This window comes from Molossus molossus, unplaced genomic scaffold (genome assembly GCF_014108415.1).
Source record: "Molossus molossus isolate mMolMol1 unplaced genomic scaffold, mMolMol1.p scaffold_m16_p_23, whole genome shotgun sequence".
Taxonomy (NCBI): Eukaryota; Metazoa; Chordata; class Mammalia; order Chiroptera; family Molossidae; genus Molossus; species Molossus molossus.
Genome location: NW_023425359.1, coordinates 14,201,225 through 14,229,173, shown reverse-complemented (window position 1 = coordinate 14,229,173; position 27,949 = coordinate 14,201,225). Strand labels below are relative to the sequence as shown.

The 27,949-nt window shown below is 40.5% G+C and overlaps 1 protein-coding gene across 2 annotated transcripts in view; it reads right to left on the bottom strand.

Moving 5' to 3' along the window:
* Positions 1-865: 865 nt before the first annotated feature.
* The window catches only part of ACBD3 (acyl-CoA binding domain containing 3), a 38,425-nt gene continuing 11,341 nt past the window's right edge, over positions 866-27,949 (bottom strand). For both annotated transcript variants that reach the window (XM_036277565.1, XM_036277566.1), the window contains exons 2-8: positions 21,292-21,433; positions 20,522-20,662; positions 17,261-17,419; positions 15,001-15,175; positions 11,186-11,372; positions 8,861-9,145; positions 866-2,984 (exon numbers count right to left, since the gene is read on the bottom strand). In XM_036277565.1, the coding sequence (XP_036133458.1) occupies positions 2,773-2,984; positions 8,861-9,145; positions 11,186-11,372; positions 15,001-15,175; positions 17,261-17,419; positions 20,522-20,662; positions 21,292-21,433 (1,301 nt within the window). In that variant the 3' untranslated portion in view covers positions 866-2,772. The remainder of the gene's footprint in view (positions 2,985-8,860; positions 9,146-11,185; positions 11,373-15,000; positions 15,176-17,260; positions 17,420-20,521; positions 20,663-21,291; positions 21,434-27,949) is intronic.

Genomic DNA, 27,949 nt, shown 5'->3' with positions numbered 1-27,949 from the left:
CAAGTTGAAGGCAAATATATATGAGACAAAAGTCCAATGCTGATCTCATACACATTCTGAAGTTACTAAATGGAAATGATTTGCTCTACCCCAAGTAGATACACATGCACACATTTAGATTGCTGAACTGAGAAAAAGCTGGAGACAGACGCAAAGATGGCTTTGGTTGTAGAAGACTATTGTCCTCTAAGCCTCAAGAAATTATTAGCAATCATTTATTACTCTGAACCGGCTGCTTCTCCTCTTCCCTCAGCAGATGGCTAAGACTCAGCAGCGTGGCTTCCGAGATGCGTTCACACAGCAACAGATCTGAACTGTTCTCTGGTCTGGCTTAGGGTCCCCTGCCAGAGCAAACAACCAAGATGATCACCTCATTCTGTGTCTCCAAATTTTAGAAGAAAAACAAATGAATGTCTGAGACCGCGCCTCTCAGCGGGGTCACTGCGAGACTAGTTTCCCGCACTCCACAGCACACGGGCGGGGGGGGGTGGGGGGCACTCCCCTCGTGCTGCTTTGCTGGTGCCACACTCAGGGCTGTTCTAAAGTGGCCCGTCTCCAGGTACTTCAAGGAACATACCACGCACGAGTGGAAAAGGGGAAATAATTTTATAGAAGTCACTTTCAATAAAACAAAGTCAGTACTTTCCTTTCCACCAAGAAGTCTGAAAATGTTTCATCTGTTTTAACTCACTAGGGTAATTCTCAGCAAAAACTAAATAATCAGCCAGAAATAGTTTGCTGTTGTTTTTTTTTTAACCTTTTAAAACATAAAAGATCATTTAAAATATTTCTTCTTGTCCTACCCCAGTGAAGAAATGCAGAACTAACGCCTCCTAGAGGAACTGTATCAATGAAACATCACAAGTTACAGATAAACATTTTAATTGATTAAACACATTATTTTCAAGATCTTTTTGAAATCGCATTTGAACTGTACTAACCAACAGCCAAAGGCAATATAAAAGTTTAAACCCAAAATGTTCTGACATGGGCACATGACAGGAACCACTGCTATGTGAAGTAATACACATTGCTCCCAAGAACGTATTTTTGGAAGATAATTCATCTTAACATGTGCAAGGACAAGTCTGTAATCAAAGGCTGGAAGAAATATATATTAGTGCCTGCTTTTTAAAAGTTTATTTTACATTTTAAATACAGTATTTTCTCATTAAAAAAAAAAAGGCCCAGAAGTGCCTAACCCCATTTTTCCTAGACCATACATATATACACGAGCTGAGGGACAGCCTGACAAGTGCTCTAATGTAACAGTGTGGACGTCTATGAGCTGGGACTACTGAATCAAAATGAAAAAACACAGGGTAAGCACTTCTTAGGAAAAATAATCCAGTTTCTAAACAATGAAAGAGAACAGTTAGATATGTACAAAACCAGATATTAAAAAAAAACAGAAAGAAATGCAGCGCATAAAACAAATAGCCCCTTCCTTACGTAGTGAACTGTATATACTGCAGCTAATCAATGGAAACCCTCCTATGAGAAGTGATTTATGATTTGAAATTTTAAAAGTCTAAGTATTTCAGTAACATATAGTAACAACATTACGTGTGTATATTGCCATCGTTGTCATTTTCTATCTGTACTACCCACCCTTCTGAAAACAAGAATCTCTAGACTAGTCAATCACATATACATATTGAGGCAATTAATTAATCCATATTTGTTTTCAGTAAAGAAAACAAAGGTGTACCTCTTCCCATCAATAAAGACATAATACAGATTAAAGCTATAAAAAATTTAAGCATGGGCATCTGCATTTCCAATTCTCTCTAGTAAGTAATTCCAAACTGGAATCATGTAGGGTTTGTGCCTAAGTAGTAACAAATTAAAAATGGGCTGTCTCTGGCAGTGATTTCCATATTAGTGCAATGTTCTTCTTCATACACTGAATTATATTTAAATGATTTTATATTTTTTAATTCAGTAGGTGGCAATTTGAGTTTAAAAAATCCCTAACTATATCTTGTGTAGAAAACAGTTTCAATTTGAGATGCTCTATAAAGCCAAATCAAGACAAAAATGAGTTAGTTTTGCTCTGCTACAGGTAGTATAAATACCAAATGAAAAGGACCGCGAGTTTGTGGAGGTTTGCTTAAATGGATATTTGAGGTGTTCTATGTATATTGATACTTAATCAGCAATCAGGTTTGGACATTCTAGTCTAAGATTATCTCAGAAAATAACTCTCTGTAATATAACTTTGAACTAAATTGCTGTACCCAAAGCAAAAAAAATCTGGGTCGTTTACAACCAAATTGAAGCAATTTTTTTCCTATTATAATCTGTGAGGTCTCAAGTTTTTAAGTTTAAAAAATGGTGATCTTCAATGTCAGCTGTACCTCATGTAGAATATTAACAAAAGGATTTCAAACGAGAGGGCACTGTAACTGTGGGTTCTATAAAACACATCAAGCAGGGAGCAATGGACTCACCCAGCTGGGGCCAACCTTGGGATGTTTATTTTGGAGACTTGAAAAGGTTTAACAAGTAGCTCATGTAACTTCAGCATCCACCAGTGACTGCTGGTCAGCACCCAAGGGCTGGATAGGTTTGAGGATTGAATCCCTTTAACCCCAACGTATTAATGTAGAGTCTCAAGGAAATCCTGATTCCCAACAAGAGTTCACAAACCATCAGACCAAAACCAACAGGGCAAATACTGACTGCAATGCTCCACAAAAGTCAAAAGAAATTTCCAATTAAATGCCATCTTCTGCCCAACCCTAGACTCCAGACTCTGTAGTAACATCTTTATCTAGTATAATAGACTCTGTAGTAGACTGATTTTGACCTCCACAAAGAGTAGGAGTTGTCAAACTTGAGGAGATACACTCCTCTCCCTGGGTATTGGTGGCTGCCAGCATACACTTCTTCATGACAGTCCCGTCGGTACACAGGCACAATCTCATCCAGCAGAGGCTTGCTGGCATTCTTTTTGGCTTTCTCTTCAGAACTGATGTTTTCTGTGACAAAGAACAGAGATAAATCATGAACAGATCCAGGAAAAACACATTTGCATCAAGCACTGAAACTCCTTCTTTTCTTTTAGAAATTGTTCATTAGGAATTCACTTAAAAAAAAAATTCACGTGACCCATTCTACAACTTACAGGATTCGAGTGTTTATTGGTTGTTTGTCTCATTCATTCATTCAGACATCTGAGCCACTGCTATGTACCAAGCACTGCCTGGGCCCTGGGAACCCAGTGGTGAGCATCTGGTGGTGGGAGTGGCTGCATCTTATCTCTCTTTGTACTCTGATCATTGATCCTATTTCTGAGCCCCACTTTTCCTTCTACATTCAATCCCCAATTCCTCCCAAGAAGAAGAATATCACTCATCTGAATAACACCACAGAAATCCTCCTCTTCCTGCTCAACAATTTGGAAGACTTCTCTGTTTTAGGAAGGAAGGGAACCTATGAGGACTATATATCTTTCTTTCTTTTTTTTTTTTAATCCTCACCCAAGGACATTTTTGCATTTATCTTTAGTAGAGCAGGAGAAAGAGGGGGGGGAAGAGAGAGAGAGAAACATCGATGTGAGAGAAACACATCAACTGGCTGCCACCCACACGACCCCAGCCCGGGACAAACTGCAAACGAGGTACGTGCCCTTAGCGGGAACCAAACCCGGGATTCTCCGGTCCGCAGGCTGATGCTCTAACTGCTGAGCAAAACTGGCCAGGGCAGGATATATATTTTAAATATATTTTCTATATATCTTAAATATAAGGAGTAAAATGAGAAAACCACAAGAGAGAGGTAGGTATTCAGAAACAATCTGAAAATGCAATTATCTTCACTAGACCTATGTGACCTAGGGATGATCCCAGTAACAAAAATATGAGCTCTGATTCTAGGTTTGCCCCAGTATATAGTTTTCTGAACTGTAATGACACATTAGGGGGGAAAATACCTATAGAAACCTATAAAAATAAGAAAATTATAAACCAACTTAAAAGTCTCAATTTAATATATTAAATATAAAGTCTCCAGGAAAATAGGTTCTGGGAATATTCTGCATGGTAGATAAGAGACTTTCTGGTTTAGCCCTGGCCGGTTTGGCTCAGGGGTTAGAGTGTTGGCCCGCGGACCAAAGAGTTGCAGGTTTGATTCCGGTTAAGGGCACGTACCTCAGTTGCGGTTTATCCCTGGCCCTGGTTAGGGTCATGCGGGACACAACCAGTTGATGTCTCTCTCTCTCATCACATCGATGTTTCTCTCTCTCTCTCCCTCCCTCCTACTCTATCTGAAGATAAATAGAAAAATATCCTTGTCCGGCTGGTGTGGTTCAGTGGTTGAGCATCGACCCATGCACCAAGAGGTCACAGGTTCGATTCCCAGTCAGGACACATGCCCAGGTTGTAGGCCTGATCCCCAGTCGAGGGCATGCAGGAAGCGGCCAATCCATGTTCTCTCTCATCAATGTTTCTGTCTCTCTCTCCCTCTCACTTCCTCTCTCTCTAAAATCAATAAAGGGAAAAAAAAAATTTTTAAATAAAAATAAAAAACGTCTATTAAAAAAGAAGAAAAATATCCTTGGGTGAGAATTAAAAAAAAAAAACCCTGGCCGGTTTGGCTCAGCAGTTAGAGCACTGGCCCGTGGACCAGAGAGTCCCGAGTTCAGTTCCCGCTGGGGACATGCACCTTGGTTGCAGTTTGTCCCTAGGGGACTCTGGTTGGGGTCGTGTGGGTGGCAACCACTGGATGTGTCTCTCTCTCTCTCCTCCTCCTTATCTCCCTCCTGCTCTATCTGAAGATAAATGCAAAACAAATGTCCTCACATGAGGATTAAAAAAAAAAAAAAGACTTTCAGGTTTATAACATGGCGAAGTGAATTTGGTTACTGAGTTAATTGCATGGTCGCTGTCAATGGCTACCACCAGGAATTTAAACAAGGAAAGTCTGACAAACTCTCCGAGCCTAGAGAAACTTAAGGCAATATAATGAACTATCTATATATGGCATCCTGGATTAGGTAAAAACTAAGAAAATGTGAATAAGTATGTACTTTAGTTAATAATGATGTATCAATATGATGAATGCATCATAGTATGATATAAAATATTAACAACAGGGGGAACTGGGTGCAGGGGTGGGGGTATAATAGGGGAACTTAATGCACCATCTTTGCAACTTTTCCTGTAAGTCTAAAACTATTCTAAAATAAAAAATTGTTTAAAAAAAGAAAAGTAGATGTCATTTATAAATAGGCCCAAATCAGATTTGCTTGATCACAGAAATACTTAAATTACAGGAGGAGAATGGGTTACCATCCATCCACATTTCTTTAGAGAAAACAAACTCCTGTCTTTCAAGACCTAATGGAAAAAAAACAAAGCAACAAAACAAAAATCTGGACTCCTCTTGCATCTACCTGAGCTAAAAGGATCCCCATAAAACACAATGTGGACAGGACTTGGTGGCTCAGTAGCCTCCATAAGGAGCCATATGCATACGAACCAATGTAGTTTGTGAGGTACCTTTTCCAACAAGAGAAAGTTGTACTCACTCCTAGCAAACAATTATTGGAAGCAATAAATACCCACTGTGGTTACTGTCAGTACAGAGATTTTTTTTAATCCTCTCCCGAGGACATTTTTCCATTTTTTGTTCAGATAAAGTGGGAAGGGAGAGAGAGAGAGAGAAACATCAATGTGAAAGGGACACATCGAGTGGCTGCCACCCACACGACCCAACCAGGGCTGGGGACAAACTGCAACCGAGGTACATGCCCTTAGCAGGAACCGAACCCGGGTCTCTCTGGACCGCAGGCCAACGCTCTAACCGCTGAGCCAAACCGGCCAGGGCAGTACAGAGATTTTTTTTCTTCTTCATTGATTTTAGAGAGAGAGGAAGGGAGAGAGAGACAGAAACACCAATGAGTGAGAACATTGACTGGCCGCCTCCTGCATGCCCCCCACTGGGGATCGGGCCCACATCCTGGGCATGTGCCCTGACCAGGAATCAAACTGGCAACCTCTTGGAATATGGGTCGACGCTCAACCACTGAACCACACCAGCCGGGCAGTACAGAGATTTTAATGGGTTTGTTTTAGCTGCAAATTGTTTTAAGGTTTGAAACAGCACAAGGGAAGGTAATGCCATTTTCCATTTGAGGGGTATTATAGATTAGGTTCAGGATGTCACGGTTTTCACCTCTAGACAAGTCCTGGACCCCAGCCATTTTTTACCAGTGTTCCTTCCAACAGCAATAACCCCAAAATGATTATAGCTAAGGGCTCAGACTAGGAAGAAACCTGCTTTTAGACGCTCTCCAGCAGGCAAGCCAGAAGAAATGAATTACCTACTTCTGAACAGAGAATTTTACAAAGCTCTAAGTACAATAATTTGTACATGTGCGTGCACACACACTAACTTTCCTTCTCAGACATTTGTAAATAGTCTTTTTTTTAAATCCTCACCCAGGGACATTTTTTCATTTTTTGTTCAGATAGAGCGGGAGGGAGATAGAGGGAGAGGGGGAGAGGGGAAGAGAGAGAGAGAGAGAGAGAGAGAGAGAGAGAGAGAGAGAGAAACATCGGTGTGAAAGGGACACATCGAGCCCTGGCCAGTTTGGCTCAGCGGTTAGAGCATCGGCCTGCGGTCTGGAGAGACCCGGGTTTGGTTCCCGCTAAGGGCACGTACTTCAGTTGCAGTTTGTTCCCGGCCCTGGTTGGTCGTGCGGGTGGCAGCCACTCGATGTGTGCCTTCACATCGATGTTTCTCTCTCTCTCTCCCTTCCTCTCTTTCCCTCCCTCCGACTCTATCTGTACAAAAAATGGAAAAATATCCTCGGGTGAGGATAAAAAAAAAAAAAAAAAAAGGGACACATCGAGTGGCTGACACCTGCACAACCCAACCATGGCCAAGGACAAACTGCAACCAAGGTACATGCCCTTAGCGGGGGGTCTCTCTGGACCGCAGGCCAACGCTCTAACCGCTGAGCCAAACTGGCCAGGCGTTGATTTTTTTTTTTACTCCTCACCCGAGGATTTTTTCTATTTATCTTCAGATAGAGTGGGAGGGAGGGAGGGAGGGAGGGAGGGAGGGAGGGAGGGAGGGAGGGAGGGAGAGAGGGAGAGAAAAACATCAATGTGAGAGGGAAACATCGACCGGTTGTCTCCTACACAACCCTAATCAGGGCCGGGAACAAACCATAACTGAGGTACATGCCCTTGACTGGAATCGAAGCCATGACTCACTGGTCCCCAGGCCGATGCTCTGGTTCCCGCTAAGGGCGCGTACCTTGGTTGCAGTTTGTCCTCGGCCCTGGTTGGTTGTGCAGGTGGCAGCCACTCGATGTGTCCCTTTCACGTTGATGTTTCTCTCTCTCTCTCTCTCTCTCTCCCTCCCATTCTATCTGAACAAAAAATGGAAAAATGTCCTCAGGTGAGGAAAGAAGAAAGGAAGGGAGGGAGGGAGGAAGGAAGGGAAGGAAGGAAGGAGGGGAGGGGAGGGGAGGGGAGGGGAGGGGAGGGGAGGGGAGGGGAGGGGAGGGGAGGGGAGGGGAGGGGAGGGGAGATTGCTGAAAACAAAATGCCATGTAAGACACAGCAGCTCCGAGCTGACACTGGCCCCAGATGGCGGCACATGTGGTAACGTGACTGCATTGTGCCTCGAGTGGACTCAGCCTCCCTCCACACACCTCCAACGACTACCTATCTCTTTAAATGTACCCCAGCATAATCTCCCAACCCTCTTCAGGAACAAGCAGTCTGTTCACAAGCTGCCTAAAGTGAGTTCCCAGGACCGAGGAGGTGCTTTTCCATTCTCACAGTCAGACGCTCCTTCCATTATTACCCTCGACCAAGGCAACAGGTATGTAAGTGCTTACTAAGTACAGTGGATAAAAGCCCTGAGTTCTAACTTTCTAGCTAACGCTATTAAGGAGACCATCTTTTTAATTAATAAGCAATACATTTCATAACCTACATCCTAAACCAAGATAGTTCAGACTGTCCTTGGAAACAATTTTGTCTACTTGAGAAAATAAAAAAATTACACTGTGGTAAAACAGGGAAGGGTGAGTGAATTTTTTTTTCAGCTAGGATGTTCTCATGAGTTTCTGTATTTACATTAAAATTTTTTAGAATAGCACTGGCCAGTTTGGCTCAGCGGTTAGAGCGTTGGCCTGCGGTCCAGAGAGACCCGGGTTTGGTTCCCGCTAAGGGCGCGTACCTTGGTTGCAGTTTGTCCCCGGCCCTGGTTGGGTTGTGCGGGTGGCAACCACTCGATGTGTCCCTTTCACGCTGATGTTTCTCTCTCTCTCTCTCTCTCTCTCTCTCTCTCTCTCTCCCCCCCCCCCCATCCTCCCACTCTATCTGAGCAAAAATATGGAAAAATGTCCTCGGGTGAGGATTAAAAAAAAAAAAATTTTTTTTAGAATAATGACCTAAAAAGCTAACATCAGAAATAAATTTAAGCCCTGGCCAGTTTTGCTCAGCGGTTAGAGCGTCGGCCCATGGACCAGAGAAATAAATTTAAGTAAATTCCAAAATTAGCTGAATTTCTTGCTTGCTCCTTTAAAATTTTTTAAAATGACCTTGCACATTTGGCTTTTCACACACACAAGGCTGGAAGTAAAATAGTATTCAGAAAGTAGAAAATAAATGGCTAAACAGACCTTGGCATTAAAAAAAAAATCATGTGTTGGCACCTCTCCCCTATAGGAGCTAGCCTCTCATAACCTTTCTCGCCCAAGGTCCCTCGAATGAAGGGCGGGAGCCCTGCCTGCTAAGTGTTAATCAGGAAGCGTAGGGCTGGGTGCCCTCTGAACCACTGCCATTTTTGCCAACACACAACTCAGCAGCTACTGAATACAGACCAATGGCTCTACCTTCTTCCTCCTCGTCGTCGTCGCTGGACTCACTGACATGCACACTGACAGCAGTGTTTGGAGAGTCTGTCCATTCAAAATATACCCCAAACCCAATGTCATAACTGTCTGTAGCAAATTCCCAAAAGAGATATGATCCTTCTTCATGGGTGGGTACTCGGACAGTGACCACTTCTCCTCGGCCCACCGTAATCACAGAATCTGCATCCTGCCGAATCTTCTCTTTAAAGTCTTTGATCTGGGGTCGTGTCCACATGGATGGAGCTGCTATCACTGGAAGAGATTCTAAAGGCAACAGAAATTACAAAAGCTACAGAGGATGAGCCTTCACCTGCAGAAATGTTCTATGCAACATTTGCATAGAACCACCTGCCCAGCTGCACTTAAGCACCAAGTGCAACATGGTCTACCCTAGATCAAGGATTCAGAGAACACAAAAGCCTCCCCGTGGAAGTCTCCCCCAAGTTACTACACTGAATGATGTCATGGTTATTAAGAGGTCATATACCACTTCAAGTAAGACATACAATCCAAAATCTTACAAGTGATTTTTTCTTTCTGAATGTTTTTATTGATTTTGTAGAAAGAGAAGGAGAGAGACAGAAACATCGATGTGAGAAACACCAATTGGCTGCCTTCTGCATGGCCCTCACTGGGGATCGAGCCCGAAACCCGGGCATGTGCCCTGACTAGAAATCAAACCAGAGGCCTCTTGGTACGTAGGCCGATGCTCAACCACTGAGCCACACCAGCCTGGCACAAGTAATATTTTTCAACATTCTAATTACATATAGGGATTTAGGAATGACCTTGGGAACTTCCTAGCTAGAGGTTTATCAGTTTTTATCCTATCTATAACAAAGAAGAAAGATTTGGACTTAGAAATAAGTCCACTTTTGGATGTGGACAAAGAAAGCTGGGCTCTGATTTCAGCCTCTGTTGAAAAAAGTCTTTACCTCTCAGTAGCCCAAAGTTCTAGGAGCTATATTATACAGGAACTCAAGAAACAGAAAAACTTGGACAGAATTGGAACTGTTAGGGACTCTGCAAAAATGAGTCAAGTCTTGCCAAGCAGTATCCATGTGCTATGGATACTACTCAAAAAGTTTTCCAGTTAGTCACAGAGCTTTGGACAGATTCATTTGAAAATACTGATAAACTGTTAATAGGGGGGAAAGCCAAGGCATTTCAAGGTCTTTTCTGAAACTATTTTCTGATACTTGTTCTAAAAAGACAAGGAAGATCACTGAAACCACTGTCCCTGATTGATCACGGTCACTGAAATGCTCTTCTATTCCCTTACTGAGTTGACTCCTACCTATTTTGCTTCAGATTTCTCAGCTCAAGTGTGCCCTCCCCAGGAAAGTCTCTGGTGACCTCTCTGACTAGATCACATATTCCATTTTACATGCTCTCAAACTATAATGTACCTCTCTCTCCATCACAATACTAACCATAGCCACAATTTACACTGATGTGTGTTATTTTGCCTTACCACTGTATTCTTACAATACAGAGAATTTTCAACCAATTGTTAAATAAATGAATGAATTAGTCAATGAAAAGCTAGTACACCTCTGAAAATGCTACATTACCTTCTGGGTAACATGGTACTTTAGTGTCAAAAAATAAACTGTATTATAAGGTAGCCAGCCTCCGAGATGGCTCCCAGCAATCCTCGCCTCCAGGTATTCACGCACTTGTGAGGTCACCACCCAAAATGTATCAGGGGTTGGTACGTGTGACCAATAGAATGCAGCAGAAATGTTGATGTGCTACTCCCAACGTTAAGGCATAAGAGACGTTGCCACTTCAGCTTTGTTCACTTTGAAATCATGTGCTCTGGAGGAAGCTAGTCACTGTGTTGCGGACACTCGAGCAGCTCCACAGGGAGGCTTCACCAGGCAAGGGAACCCTTTTGGAAGCAGAGCCTCTAGTCTCAGTCAAGCTTTCATATGACTACAGTCCCAGCCAACATCTCAATTGCAACCTCATGGGAGACCAGGCCCACCACCACTCAGCTAAGCTGTTTCTGAATTCTAACCACAGAAACTTCGTGAGATAATACATGTTTATTATTATTTTAAGCTACTAAATTTGGGTGCAAATTGTCATAAAGCAACAGAAAACCAATATATACAATAAGTATATTTAATTTGCCCTTCTACACTATCCCAAGGGTCACCAGAGGCATCAGATTCAGACTAAAAAGAGTGAAAATGCATTCAACTCTTGCAAACATATACTTGCTCTCAGATGCTTGTTAACCTGACCTCCTGACTTTGCTTTTCATGAAGTCTGAATTCCGACATCTGGATGTCATACCTTTTGGTCCATTCTCCAGGGCTTCTTCTGCAGCTTCCGATTCGAGCTCTTTTTCAGAGTTGTCAGTGTGGGTTTTGGCCTGTCCATTAACTGACATCATATCACTTGGTACAGCTGCATTCACTTTTAATGATGCAGGCAAAGAAGCCCCAGCTACTGCTACTTCCTGTTGTTTCTGCAATGCTGCCTACAAGTCGAGAAAAAGTGAAGATACACTGACCAGGAAGGCTAACAAATGAGACATTTTCCCTGGACAGCATTCTGACCCATGTTTTAACCCTACCAAAGAATTCTGCTCCAAGAAATTACTAGTGAGCTTTATCAATTTTTATCCTATCTATAATGAATATTAACAGTATAATATCAAACCAACAGCTAAAAGTGATAAGAAATCAACATGAATGAAAAACTAACTGAGAATCACATTTTTGTTACCTGAGGATCACTAAAAAAACTCACAAGGAATAATTAAAGTAGGCAGAAATAATCAATGCAAAATAAAATTATTAAGGGCAAAAACTGAACCTAGTAACATTTGTTCTTAAAAGTGGTAGCAGAAATATTCTTGATAAAATTCAGATACATAAACTTTCAATAAGGAAAATGAAACTTGGTAGAACTAAACAATCACAGAAGAAAATTCACAAAGGCAAAAGCTGTAATTGGTAAACTTGGATATTGGCCCCCAAAGTGACAAATCAAATATGGACAATTTTTCTAATATGGGTAAAAATAATAAATTAAATCTTCACTGTAAACTACATAAAGAAAAAATATTATAACAATTAAATTGAAAACTGTTTATCATGTTGTAAAAAATACTGACCTAAGAATTAAATAGGTTTATAAAATGAATCTTGAGGTCAAAATACTTTCTCAATAAAAATTCATCAGTTTACATAATTATGATTAAAATATGTATATTCATGAACATGAAATCAAAATGCCCTCTGAGTCAAAATGGGAGAGTAAAATCATCTTAAACCCAAAGGACAATTATTTTGGGACATCCCTCTCTTATATCAAGATGATAGATATTAACACCACTAGAAATACTGAAGTAACTTTGGGAGGAACTTTAAATTGAATTATAACATACATATAGAAAAGTATACAAATCATAAATGTACAGCTTGATCATTTTTCATAAATCAAACATACCCATGTAACCAACCCCCATATCAAGACATTATTTACATGCCAGAACTGACCCTTAGTGCCCCTTTCCACCACCCCCTCAAGGGTAACAACTATTCTGACTTATAACACTACAGTCATCTTCTTTGCCTATTTTTGAACTTTATATAAATGGAATTATATTATATTCTTTTGTGTCTGGCTTCTTTCACTCAACATTATTTTTGTGGTATTTCATCTATAGGGTCACAAGTAATTGCATTTTGTTTTTTTGCATCACTATAGAATATTCCATTGTGAAAATACAAAATTCATTTATTCATTCTACTGCTGATACGCAGTTGGGCATTTAGGTAACCCCTTAGATATAAGTAAGCATAAGTTCATAACAGTTTAAAATGTGGAAAAAAGCCTTTATAATCTCATGGTTTAGGAATGATGACATATTATGGCATATCTACATACACACTTTATTTAACTTATCATTTACAAACCAATTATTTAAACAGCAACACCTTTCTCTGCTGCTAGTACAGGCTAGTAACATACTTAAGATTTTTAAATACCTTCCTTCCAAAGATCTAGATTCTCGGCAATTTTCATGTGAATTTTCTAGAAAGAGTACCAGCTTCCAGAAAAAGTGCATACAAACCAAAAAAGTGAGCACACTCAAAACATTCATTGCATGACAGAAAAACAGAAACAGCATTTCTGTTGATGAATTGGTCCGGTCAGACAGTCTCTCCCCAACAAGCCTTTCTTGAAATCTTCTAGCAGAAACTTCTTTCCCCAGGACCATACTGCCCACAAACATGCATCAGTTTCATCTAATAGGCTGCAATTACTTACATAAATAATCTCTCTTTTGTACTTTGGGAATTTTTCTAAAAATGCAGAAAGGTACAGGAACAATGTAACAAACACCTATGTAACTACATCCCCAGATTAACAAGATGTTCGCATTTTGTCATTTTCCTCAGTATTTATATAAAAATTAATACTTTTCAGGGCTGACGTTCCTTTTTTTCTTTCCTCAGTCCATTTCCTTCTCTCTTCCCAGAGACAACCAATCAATTTGATAACCTGAGGTTGAGCACTATAATCTAAACTATGGCTTTCCAGTTAGATTTCAGAGCTTCTTGCTTTTGCCCTAGTTGAATGACTTTGTTCCCATTAAATGACAGCAACCAATAAATAGGACAGTGTGTGGAAGCTACCTAAATAAAAAATCATCTCGATGCCATCAAAGAAGCAGGAAAAAGGGACGGATTTGCTAACGCAGAAACAGGCTTCAGAGGACAAAAAAGAAATCCCTCAAAAAATACCATTTATCCTGAATAAGCTTTGGGCTGACATTCTTTTCCTCTTCTCATGGATTACACACACTCTGCAGTGCTTTGAAACTGCTCACTAAAGACGCGGGGGGGTGGGGGGGGGAGACTCAAGGGAAAAGGTATTTTAGGTAAGAATATTAATTATCAAGGAATTTAAAGAGCTTGGCAAAACAAAAATTACTTCATCTAACAAAAAATGTTGAACAAACTATAAGGTAATCCTTCACTCAGATTTTTTGACAAGTGGTAACTGCTTTATAAGTGAAAATTACTTAAATAAGTATAACTTAGCTAGATTGAGTTTAAAGAAGCATTTTATGCCCTAGCCAGCGTGGTTCAGTTGGTTGAGTGTTGTCCCATGCACCAAAAGGTCACCGGTTCAATTCCCGGTCAAGTCACATGCCCAGATTGTGGGTTCAATCCTTGGTTGGAGTGCATGAGGGAGGCAACTGATAGATGTTTCTCTTATAACAATGTTTCTCTCTCTAAAGAAAAAAAAAAATTAATAAAACTACTTTTTTAAAAAAGAGAGGCATTTTATGCTTCTGCAAGATATAAAAGAGAATGTAAAACTGGTTACCTTCCAAATGTATAAAACACTTTCACACAGTAGCTATTTCCTCACTCTATTCCTCTGATGGTCCTGTGAGGTTAATAGGACAGGTACCAGGATTTCATATCCCATTCTTACTGACTGGGAGAAAAGGCAGAGAAATCAAAGCAGCAGGTAACTTGTCTAAGATCAAACAAGATAATGGCATAGCCAGGACAGAATCCAAGTGTTATCTGACTCTGGTCCCATGTTCTTTTTCCTAAACCACCTGCTCACATGTGGAAGCAAACTATTTAGGGGTACAAAATTGGTGAAGGACTACCACTGTCTAGCTACTGTACTTAAAACAAAGGTCAAGATGGACCTAAACCAGCACTGCAGAACCAGCCAATAGCATAAGGGCCAGGGTCCTCCCAATGGAAGCTGTCTGTGCCTATGACAGTGCACTGCCCGAAGGACATCCTTGAACTAATGCTGGTTACCCAAGTCCTCCTGGTTCCAGAACCACTATCAGAATCTACTTCAGACTCACTGCAAAGACACTTGGTCCACACAACTCCCAAATATGCCTAGGACAATATAAGAGTGGCCACATCATCTATTGCTCTAGGATCATATATTTTCTTTCATAACTGCCAGTGCAACACTAAAGTCTCCCTTAATAAAGGTCACCTAAAAGTTACTTTATACCTGAGAGGCTAATGAAAAATTCATTAGCAACTGTTAAAAAAGAACGTGGGTTCCAATGAAACTAAAAACTCTAAGGCTGAATGCTGAATTGTCTATCATACCTGTTGCTGTGCAAGCTGGACTTGGTACAACTGCTGCATATACTGCTGATAGTGCTGCTCCTGTAACTGGCGGATGAGAATCTGCTGCTGTTCGTAGTTCCCTGGATACTGTTGGGCTGCATACTGCTGGAACTGCACGGCAGTCTGGGAGTTTAAAGCTGCCATTATCTGCTGCCTAAAAACATTAAAAAATATATACTAGTCTGACTACAGGAGATTGGTCATGACAAAATAAAATGTCCTTACTACTAATTTTCATAATTTATAACTCTTAAAAATGACTAAGCTAGTAATATATACCATCAGCATGTGTCCCAGGCCCAGAAGAAAGATATTAAAACATAAAACTTGGTCTCTAATTTTTTTACATAGAGTTTCCAAGGAAAATTTGGGATGGAGAGAGAGTAATAAACACATCATCATTATTATCATCACCACCACATTTGCTAACATTTATGTGCCCTTACTATGCACCAGGCAGTGTGTTCAAGGCTCTTCCCTGTACTGACCCACCAGTTCTCACCACCACGCTTGGGGGCAGCGTTTTACAGAGGAGGAAATGGAGGCGCCAGTAACGTGCCTGAGATTACCCTGCTAGTCGATGCCAGAGCCAGGACTGAAGACTAGGCAGACTGGCTCCAGCCCATGTATTCTAACCATGACGCTGTAAGAGGACGGACTGTCATCATGGCAGTCAACTGCAAGCCATGGCTTCTCTACCTAAATACATGAAAAGCAGTAAGAGGCAGAAGAATAGCTAAAAGATGTTACAGGTGGCCTTGGTAAGTATAAATAAAGCTGGTGAAATTTTTTGGGTCCTCAGCATTTAAAAGCCTGTCTTTATGCACAATCAGTCGACACGGACATTAGATTGGGGAAAGCAGGAGGGAAGTGGGATGGGAAGTGGGGGTCAATGGGGAGAAAAGCAAGACATCTGAAATACTTCCAAAACCAATCAATCAATCAAGCCTGTCTTTAAAAGGAACACTGAAAATAATATCTGGGCACACTTGGTTAAAAAAAACTAATTTCTGTAAAATATTAAAATTCTCTTTTATTTTCTGTAACAGAGAAAGCACATGCTTAAGTTACATGACCAACTTAACAAAGACCTCAAAGCCATCTATTAATAGCTAAATAAAAAAGTCTCACAAACTCCTGAATAGAATACGACACTCTCCCCCCACCCCTCGAGTAGTATTCATAGTCTCTCTTCAAAGTAGAATGAGGGCCCTGGCCGGTTTGGCTCAGCGGTTAGAGCATCGGCCTGCGGTCCCGAGAGACCCGGGTTCGGTTCCCGCTATGGGCATGTACCTCGGTTGCAGTTTGTCCCCGGCCCTGGTTGGGTCGTGAGGGTGGCAACCACTCGATGTGTCCCTTTCACGTCGATGTTTCTCTCTCTCTCTCTCCCTCCTACTCTATCTGAACAAAATATCAAAAAAAAAAAAAAAAAAAAAAAAAAAAAACAAAGTAGAATGAGGCCCTGGGTTGGTTTGAAGCTTTTCTGAGGAATGACTCAGAAATAATGAGGAGAAATCAATGGACTCCCATATTCTCTGGTTTAATCCATATGCCATGCCACCCCTAGGACCCCAGGCCTTCTTTCCAGTGTTTGACAGGTATCAATCCCTCCCTCCTTGAACCCAAAACTCCCTCTAGAATCAGTAGCTTGAGACAGTTGTTCTTCCAGCCCTTACTAAGAAATAGTTTCACCTCCCAAGTCCTGTATTAGAGGACACCTGACATAGGCTAAACCAACCCCATTCCCTGTCCTGGGAATTTGAAACTGGGTCTCTCAGATTCCAACCAGTCCCTATCAGATAGATCCATGAATACAAAAACACCTAAAAAAAAAATCCAGGCTGGATTAGCCTGTGTATGACAAAGCAGAAAGCAACAATTTGCAGAAAACAGGAAGACTGAAACAGAGACAAGCTGAGAAGCAAAGACAAAAGATCATGCGGACTCAGAGACAGGGAACAAGTGAACAACCTCAGTTCCTATTCTAGTCTCTGGGTTCTGGAAGCAAACCCCAAACCCTTCCAATACTATTCATCCTCTTTTTGCAATCAAATGATGCTTAAGATGAGGCCCTCTTTGGCAACATATCATCGGTATAAGTGGTGAATAGCTAATGTTGGTCCACCTCCCAGTCACACAGATCAGAACTATTCTAAGGCACACAATGATAAAAAGTCAAGTCATAGTAGTGCAGCAGTTCATTTCTCATTCTTAAACATAAGCCATATAGCAAGCTTACTTTTGCTGTTCCAATCGAAGCCTCTCTTCTTCTAGTCGCCTCCTCTCTTCTTCCTCCCGTCTGAGCCTTTCTTCTTCTTCTCTCCTACGTTTCTCTTCCTCCTTTTGCAGGCGTTCTTTTTCTTCCTCTTCTCTCCGCCTTCGCTCCTCCTCCTCCTTCCTACAACGTATAGGACAGAAAAAATGAACCCTATCCAAAAAAATCCTGTTTAAAAATAACTTAAGACATTATTTCACAGTGAAAACTGATACAAACTTTTCAGAGAATCACATGATAATATAAAAATCTGAAATGCAGACACTGATCATACAGAGTCAATCTCACAATATACAAGATCATAGCAAGGACAATTACTGCTGCACAGTAATAGAAAAAGGTGTCCATGCCCTGGCCAGTGTGGCTCAGTTGGATGGATGTCATCCTGTGCACTGAAAGGCTGCCGGTTCGATTCCTGGTCAGGGCACATGCCCGGGTTGCAGGTTCAATTCCCAGTAGGGGGCATGCGAGAGGCAGCAGATTGATGTTTCGCTCTCATATCGATGTTTCTCTCTTGCCCTTTCCTTTACGCGCTCTCTAAAAATTTATTTAAAAATCTTTAAATAAAAATATAAGGTGTTCGTTAGTAAGATACTACTCAAATCATGATGATGTACCCATGCCATGAGGTTCCCCTCTAATATATGCTCACAGCACCACAAGCTTTTCCTTCGTATTACTTGCTGTAATTGCAATTAAAGTCGTGTGATTAATTTAGCAATACATCTGCCTTACCCATGAAAATACATGCTACATAAGGGAAGAGACAGCTATCTCACACCACTACATTCTCAGGGCTCAGCACAGTGCTGGAAAGAACAAGCAATCAACAAATTTGTAGAGAAATGAATAACCCACGCTGAAATGCCATGCAGCCATAAAAGACGAGAACTACTGGCCTAATATGTATAGACATTTAACATAGTTAATGAAAAAAGCAGGGAAATATATGGAAAAAGGTCTAGAAAGATATACCTTACACGTGTCAATTATTATCTATGGAGAGAAGAAAGAGATTAAGGGTATGGTGGGAAGGAAGATTTTCAGATTGTGCTTCATATATGAGAATAATTTATATTGCATATATTTGTGTATTTCTGAAATTAAAAATAATTTTAAAGCTTTTAACTGAAGAAAGAAAAGAACACTTGGAAATCAGGTGCAGCGTTTATCCAGCTCTCCCTTACCCCATAACCCCTTTCCCAAAGGAGAACACATTCTGACACTAGGAGTGGATGCCATTTGTGTCTAAGAGCGGTGTGGAGTACAGGGAAGTTAAAGATGGGAAGAGAAGATCTCTCTGGACTGCAGGCCAATGCTCTAACCACTAGGCCAAACCGGCCAGGGCGAAAGAGAAGATTTCTGAGGAGTCTCAGGAAAGACACTATTTCTTGGTCCTATCATGAGCACCATCTGGGTTATCCCACTTTTATTCTTAAACTCCTATTAAATAATTAACAGCACACCTGAACCACAGCCAAGGCTCATTACTATATTACTATATAATAACATGACCTATTTTTATTTAAATATTTTTTCTTTATTGACTTTAGAGAGAGAGGAAAGGAAAGAGAGAGAAGCAGAGACAGAGACAGAGACATAAAAACAATGACAAGAGCCCAGCCAGTGTGACTCAGTGGTTGAGCGTCGACCCATGCACCAAGAGGTCACCAGTTTGATTCCCAGTCAGGGCATATGCCCAGGCTGTGGGCCAAATCCCCATGGGGGTGGGGGGACATGCAGAAGGCAGCCAATCAATGTTCTCTCTCATCGATGTTTCTATCTCTCCCTCTCCCTTCCTCTCTCTCTCTAAAATCAATAAAGAAAAAAAAATAAAACGATGAGAGAGAACATCAATTGGCCGCCTCCTGCACAGACACATAGACTGGTTGCCTCCTACACGACCTGACCAGGGCCAGGTACAAACCACAACCGAGGTATGTACCCTTGACTGGAATCAAACCTGCAACTCTTTGGTCCGGGGGCCGACGCTCTAACCACTGAGACAAACCGGATAGGGCTCATTCCATTCTTACATGAATCAAAACTTTTCCTTTGAATAGAAACAACCTTCAAAAATATATTAAGCTACTTCTTATCCTCTTAAACAGGAATAAATTATAAGTATAAATATAAAAATTGCATGTGTCATAATATAGTGATGAAGAAGTTTACCCTTACATTTCATTACATGCCCCTGACTGCCATACTTATATAATTCTTGTGTTTATTTTTCATGGCTTCTGGTTTCTCCCTCACTATCAGGATATTTTCTCATCTATTATTTCCAGTCCAGATTAAGGTGAGAAACCAGAGAACCAACTGTTTCTAAAGTAAGTGTAATATAATCTGAAAAAAATTGGTTTTATATCATCATTTTCATTATGTAGAAAACTTAGACAGCCAAAGTTATTGAAAACATAACCTCTAAATAAATAAGGTGCTAACTATAATTCTGCTGCATTCACAATCATGACAGAGAATCCCATATATATAAACAGCACATTCAGCAGCTCCCCCTCCAGCCGCTAGAAACAGTGAATAAGCCAAATGGAAGCTAGAGCCAATATAGAATGTCTATATAAGGCCTACTATTGTAGCACAGCTGATAACCATAAAATGAAGTATGAACATTCCAGAAATTCAAGGGAGACAGCCCCAAAGGATGTGTCAGACCAGAAGGTAAGGTGGTTGAGTTTATGGTACTTGCTCAAAAATTTAGTGTAATGAACCCTGGCTGGTTTGGCTCAGCAGTTAGAGTGTCAGCCTGCGGTCCAGAGGGACCTGGGTTCTGTTCCCGCTAAGGGCATGTACCTCAGTTGCAGTTTGTCACCGGCTCGGTTGGATCGTGCAAGAGGCAGCCACTCGACGTGTCCCTTTCACATCGATGTTTCTCTCTCTCTTTCTCTCCCTCCCACTCTATCTGAACAAAAAATGGAAAAATGTCCTCGGGTGAGGATTAAAAACAAAAATTTAGTGTAATGATACAAAAGAAATGCTGCAATGATGGATGGGCAGTTTCTCTTACAGGTATAGCCAGACAGAGGCAGCAAACCCCATCCCCCCAAAACTCATGAATATCTGCTCACATCAGGACGTTTGAGCAACTGCCATCACTGGGGATCCAAGGCAAGTTATACACCTGATCTAGAACACTCCATAAAGCAAAAGCATCAATATATTGAGCTATACAAAGATAATGTGTTCTGTGCCCTCAAACTTCACCTTTTTTTTTCTTGCTCTTCCTTCTCTATTTTGTGGGATGCAACATACGTTGAAAAGAGATGGCAGCACCTATTTAGGAGCTTGACAAACTCTACCATGGCATCCTCTTTAGACATATTTCCCAGAGCTGCCCATTCTCTCCTGTAAGGAATAACAAGAAAATTCTTAAGAGAATGAGAATTTTATTTAATTGAAACCTAAATATGAACAATTCTCAATCATAACTAAAATGAGTAATCCTACTATAGACAAAAGGCTCAAAACTTCAAGTTTCAACAAGCATGTACTGATTTAGTAAGTTAGGTATGCCATGTACAAACCAACTTTGTAAACTACAATTTAACTGCATCACTGAAAATTTCCATACAAACAAAAGTATATCTAAATTTTGTTTTCTGTTTAATTTAGCCTTACTTGAATAAAATAGTCAATGTATTCTTTTTTGTCACAGCTCTCTGTATGTCCCAATAAGGAAACCAATCACTACACATTTTAATGGCTGCTTTTAATATTATTACGAAGAACCAAATAAAGCTATACTTGTCTTATGTTCATAATCAGATGAGTAAGATTCTTCCACAATATTTAGCCATAAACATCTCCAAGCCAAAAAGAGATAAACATCTGAAGACTCCAGAAGCTGCAAGCAAAAATGTTCGTTTCAGTTCTAAGCTAATGAACCAGCTATTCACATATTAACCAATTAAAATACTTGGTACCGTTTTCAACTCTATTCTCATTAAGTTAATTATACAACAAAACACTGTTACCTCCTGTCATTCCCCAACACATCAAAGAATCCAATCTCAGGACAAGTGTCTGGATTATATGGACCCATAAGAACCTGCTTATGCAGTGCCACAAGCTTCAATTTTTCTTCATAAGTTGGATGAAATGCCTTGCCATCTTTTTCTGTAAGGAAAAACAAAACAAACAAAAAAATAATTAGCACCAGAATAATGCATAATTATCAGCACTGTATGCTGAAGTTTTGCTATGTCACAAATTGCCTGTGATAGATATAAACACTATTATAGTGAGATTTTTTTCAAATACTAAATTTTAATAGCCTTTATGCTGAATTTTAAAAAAATGAAGTCAAATACCAATATTTATGTTAAAACCACTACAGATAAATCAATCTGTCAAGGTACAGCCAGGTACACACGTACAAATGTATCACTGACATATTTTATTTTTTTGTTACAGATATTTCACCTTTTTGACCCCATTGACACCCCCCTCCCCACCCCACCCCCACCCCGTCCCCAGCTTAGTTGTCCATGTCCATTGGTCATGCATACATGCATATAAGTTCTGTGGTTTATCTCTTCCCACCCCCCCCACCCCCTCTTCTGAGGGATGTCAGTCTGTGCCCTACTTCCATATTTCTGGGTCTACCAGATTCCTCAGACTGTTATGTTCATTATATTCTGTATACAAGTGAGATCATGTGGTATTTGTCTTTTTCTGCTTGGCTTCTTTCACTTAGGATAATACTTTCCAGGTCCCTCCATGTTGTCTCAAAGGATAAGAGATCTTTCTTTCTTACCGCTGCATAGTACTCCATTGTGTATATGTACCACTGCTTTTTTATCCATTCCTCTACTGATGGACACTTAGGCTGTTTCCAGATCTGAGCTATTGTAAATAGTGCTGCTACGAACATGGGGGTACATATATTCTTCCTGATTGGTGTTTCAGGCTGCTTAAGGTATATTCCTAGAAGTGGGATCACTGGGTCAAATGGAAGTTCAATTTTTAATTTTTGAGGTAACACCATATTGTTTTCCATAGTGGTTGCACCAGTCTGCATTCCCAACAGCAGTGTACTAGAGTCCCCTCTTCTCCACACCCTCGCCAACACTTGTTTGATGATTTGTCGATGGCGGCCATTCTGACAGGCATGAGGTGATACCTCATTGTTGTTTTAATTTGCATCTCTTTGATGATTAGTGATGTTGAGCATTTCTTCATATATCTCTTAGCCATTTGTATGTTCTGTTTGGAGAGGTGTCTATTTAGTTCCTCTGCCCATTTTTTAATTGTGTTCTTTGTTTTCCTTTTGTTGAGTTGTATGAGCACTCTATATATATTGGAAATTAACCCCTTATCTGATATATCATTGGCAATTATGCTCTCCCATACAGTTAGTTACCTTTCCATTTTGATGATTGTATCTTTTGCTGTGCAGAAGCTTTTGAGTTTGATGCAGTCCAATGTGTTCACTTTCTCCTTTGTTTCTGTTGGCTTAGGTGATGCATCAGTGAAAATTCTGCTGCATATAATGTCTGAAGTTTTGCTGCCTACAGTTTCTTCTAGGATTTTTATGGATTCATGAGTCACATTTAAGTCTTTTATCCATTTTGAGTTTATTCTTGTGTATGGTGTAAGTTGATGGTTTAGTTTCATTTTTTTTGCATATGGCTGTCCAATTTTCCCAACACCATTTATTAAAGAGGCTGTCTTTACTCCACTGTATGCTCTTGCCACCTCTGTCAAATATTAATTGAGCATATTGCCTTGGGTCCATTTCTGGGTTCTCTATTCTGTTCCATTGATCTATGTGCCTGTTCTTGTGCCAGTACCAGGCTGTTTTGATTACAGTGGCTTTGTAGTATATATAACCTGAAATCTGGTCATGTGATCCCTCTAACTTTGTTCTTCTTTTTCAAGATTGCTGTGGCTATTTGAGGTCTTTTTTGGTTCCATATGAACTTTTGAAGTATTTGTTCTAGTTCTGTGAAGTATGTCATTGGTATTTTGATGGGGATTGCATTGAATCTATAGATTGTTTTGGGTAATATGGACATGTTAATATGGGATGTTAATTCTGACAGGTTTCTAATGGCCAATTAAGAATGAAGCCAGTTTGACCTGAAAAGACTTTACCAATATTCGAATGTAGTATGAAACATCAAAAACAATCCAATTATAAAAAATGGGCAAAGGACCTGAATAAACCCTCCTCCAAAGAGGATGTACAGATGGCCAAGAGACACATGAAAAGATGCTCAATGTCACTAATTATCAGAGAATTGCAAATTAAAACCAAAATGAGTTATCACCTCAAACCTGTCAGAATGGTTATCATCAGTAAATCAATAAACAATAAATGCTGGCGAGGATGTGGAGAAAAGGGAACCCCCATGCACTGCTGGTGGAAGGCAGATTGTTGCAGCCGCTGTGAAAAGCAGTATGGAGTCACATCAAAAAATTACAAATGAAAATGCCTTATAACCCAGTGATTTCACTTCTAGAATTATACCTGAAGAAACACAAAACACTAATTTGAGCCCTGGCTGGTTTGGCTCAGCAATTAGAACGTCAGCCCAAGGACCCAAGGGTCATGGGTTCGATTCCCAATCAAGGGCATGTATCTCAGTTTTGGGTTCAATCCCCAACCCTGGTTGGGGTCATGCAGGAGGCAACTAAAGGATGTGTCTCTCTCACATCAATATTTCTCTCTCTCTCCCTCCATTTCTCTCACTCTATCTGAACAAAATCAATGGAAACATATCTTTAGGTGAAGATAAGAAAAACACACACTAATTCAAAAGAATAGATGCATCCCATATTCATTTTGGCATTATTCACAATAGCCAAAGTTTGGACGCAGCCCAAGTGCCCATCAGTAAATGAGTGTATAAAAAAAAGCTGTGGTTGCCCTGGCCAGTCAGCTCAGCGGTTAGAGCGTTGACCCTTGGACCGAAGGGTTTCGGGTTTGATACCTGGTCAAGGGCAAAGTACCTGGGTTGCAGGTTCAACCCCCGGCCGTGGTCAGGGTTGTGTGGGAGGCACGAATTGATGTGTCTCTCTCAAATCAATGTTTTCTCTCTCTCTGTCTCCCTTGCACTGTATCTAAAAGAATCAATGGAAAAATATCCTCGGGTCAGGATTAACAACAACAACAAAATCTGTGGTAAATTTACACAATGGAAAACTACTACGTGGCTGTAAAAAAAAAGAAGGAATCCTGCCCTGGCCGGTTTGGCTCAGCAGTTAGAGCATCGGCCTGCGGTCCAGAGAGACCCGGGTTTGGTTCTCACTACGAGCATGTACCTTGGTTGCAGTTTGTCCCCGGGGCCCTGGTTCGGTCATGCGGGTGGCAGCCACTTGATGTGTCCCTTTCACATCGATGTTTCTCTCTCTCTCCCCCCAACCCTCCCTCCCTCCCTCCCACTCTATCTGAACAAAAAATGGAAAAAATGTCCTCAGATAAGGATAAAACAAACAGAAAGAAAGAAGGAATCCTACCTTCTGCTACAGCATGGATGGACCTGGAGAGTACTATGCTAAGTGAAATAAGCCAGTCAAAGAAAAACATATGATTTCATTTATATGTGGAATCTAATGAACAAAATAAACAAATAAAACAAGTAAAATAAAATAAATAAAATTTAAGAATTGGTGGTACCCCACCCTCCCACTCTGGCCATCCCCAGCAGGCAGATGGCTACCTTGCCCCTACTTTAGCACAGGTCTAGATGTCTACTAGAGATATGGATCACAGATGCTCCAGGTGGGAGGACACCAGGCGGGGGTGGGGGGGTGGGGGCAGGACTAAAGACAGAAATGAAATGAAAGTTCCCCTAGTAAATGGTAAACTTCCACCCACCCTCTCTTCCTCATTCTTGAATGTTGGCAACTAGGTTTATACATCACAGGCAGGATACAGAAGTATTTTCATGAAAAACTGGCCCAAAAGAAATGACCTATACATACTGATTTGAAAAATACTGATGTTGGAGGGTTCTCCTATGAAACCTGTGCCTCATCACTCTACAATAAAGGCTTCTACTCAATGTTACAATCAAGCTGTTCAGTACCTTGACCTTTAACATGAATGAATGAATACCCAATGATCACCAGACATATGAGAAAGTCTCTAACATAGAAAAAATGTGTGAGACAGATTTTAAAAATAAAACAAAAGTAAAAATTTATATTTAGTATCATCAGAGGCAGAGGTAATGTGTCCATAAAGTAAAATGGTATGAGAAAGACCACCTGGAGAGAATAAAAACTCTTGGAAATTAAAAATGCAAAAGCAGCCCTGGCTGGGTAGCTCAGTTGGTTAGAGTGTCGTCCCAATATGCCAGGGTTGTGGGTTCGATATCCGGTTAGGGCACATATTAAAAATCAACCAATGAATACATAATTAAAGTAAAACAACAAAATTGATGGTTCTCTCTCTCCCCCTTCCTGCTCCCCCTTCTCTTTCCTATCTAAAAATCAATAAAATGTTTCCCCATTTATCTTCAGATACAGTGGAAAGGAGGGAGGGAGAAGGAAAGAGGGGGAGAGAGAGAGAGAGGGGTAGAGGGGGAGAGAGAGAGACATCAACCAGTTGCCCCGCCACCACCCAACCCCAACCAGGAACAAACTGCAACTGAGGTATGCGCCCCTGACCGGAATTGAACCCACAACTCATTGGTCTGCGGGCTGACGCTCCAACAGCTCAGGCAAAGTGGCCAGGGCTAAAAATAAAAAAATTTTAATGTAGAAGTAGAAATTTTAAAAATCCTTACTAGGCTGAAAATTTAATTCATGAAAATTATCTCCTAGATACAGCAAAAGATAATGATAGAAGAGAATCAGAAGTTCAATATTAACAAAACAGAAAATTAACAGCATCAGAGTAAAAACAGAAAAAAAAATCACCAAAGAAATAATACAAGAAAATTTCCTAGAAATTAAGGATACAAGTTTATAGAGTAAAAGGACTACCAAACATTTAGCATAACCATTGAAAAAAACAACAAAGGCAATAACAGAAATCTCTGAACACTGGAGATAGAGAAAAATTCTAGAAAGAAAAACAGATCATATACGTAGGATCAAGAATGAAATGTACAGACCTCTTAAGAATATGAATACTGAAAGCTAGAAAACAATATAATAATACCTTGAAATTCTGGGAGAAATTATTTCCAACCTAGATTTTTATATCAAATCAAATCAAATCAAATCAAATGTGACAGTAAAAACAAACACATTTTTGGAAAGGCAAGGTCTCAAAGTTTTATTTTGCTTGTACTCTTTTCTCAAGAAACTACCAGAGAGTAGGCATTTCCAAAGTAAGGGAACAAAAAACAACAACAAAGGGAAACAAGGGATTCAAGGAAAAGGGTATCTGACACCAAAGAGAGGTGAAGGTAACTTCCAGGATGACAGCTGGGTAGCAGACTCAGAAGGTAGAATGCTATCAAGAATTTAAGGGCATCTAAGAGAGAGACATCTTTTTAAAAAAGTATTTACCTGAGGACAAAGAAAACATAATAATTGCCTTTAACCACATGAAAGTCAAAGAGAAGCAGAACAGAAACAGACTCACAGATACATAGATACAGACTCAAGAACTTTTTGTTGCTTGCCAGATGGGGGGAGGGGGGGCTGGGGGGCTGAGTGAAAAAGATGAAGGAATTAAGAAATAAAAATTGGTTGTTAGACCTCAAAGAGAAGGGGGGGGGGCAGGATGAGATAAACCAAAGAACTTCTATGCATATATGCAAAACCTATGAACACTGACAATAGTGTGGGGAAGGCAGAAGGGGGGTGGGATGGGGAGGAGGGCAGAATGGGGAGGAGGGCATCAATAGGGAAAAGGGGAGGGGCGTCTGCAATAAATTCAACAATAAGTTAAAAAAAAAAAAAGTCTGCATAAGAACCAAAATATAATCAAAGTACAGATCTGTCTCAGCTATGAATACAAATGTAAACAATTGACACTGATTTTAATCACAAATGTATTATCATTAAATTAGGGAGTTTGGGAAGGGGAAAAGAAAACCATACACAGAGAAGTTAATGAAGACAAATACCAGAAGAAACATTTCAAATAATGAAAAATGGTTGTAGGGGGGAGGTCTTAGAGGTGGGAAAATAGAGTGATAAGGGATGGCTATTTTTAATTTTATAGTGCAACTTGATCTTTTAAATTGCTTTGGTTTCCACTTTGGTAAAAAGGTCAAATGAGTAAATTCATAATACACTCAATTTCAGTAGGCCAGTAAGCCAGGACAAATGGAATAGGGAAAACAGACACACAGCTGAACAAAGTGGCAGAGCAATTTACAGCCAGATACAGAAGGTCACCTCCCTAGAGATAACATCTAGGCCTCAGTAGTATTTCAGCTCCAGACCCAGAAAAGTAGCAAAACCAGGTGGGTGATGCCAGGACCAACTGCAATGACTAACAATCCCCTGCCCTGGCACTGACCAATCAGTGGAGATGACCCTGAAAGAACACACCTGAAAAAGTTATGAATATTCTGCTGAGACCTCCCCTAAAATTCAGTCTTCAAGAGAGACATAAAAGCCTCAAGACAAAGGTCCCAGCAAGTTCTCAACCTCCGGGGAGCAGTCCATGCTATTCCCTTTCCCCACTTCTTCCCCTACATGCACGAATCTTTTTTTTTTTTTTTA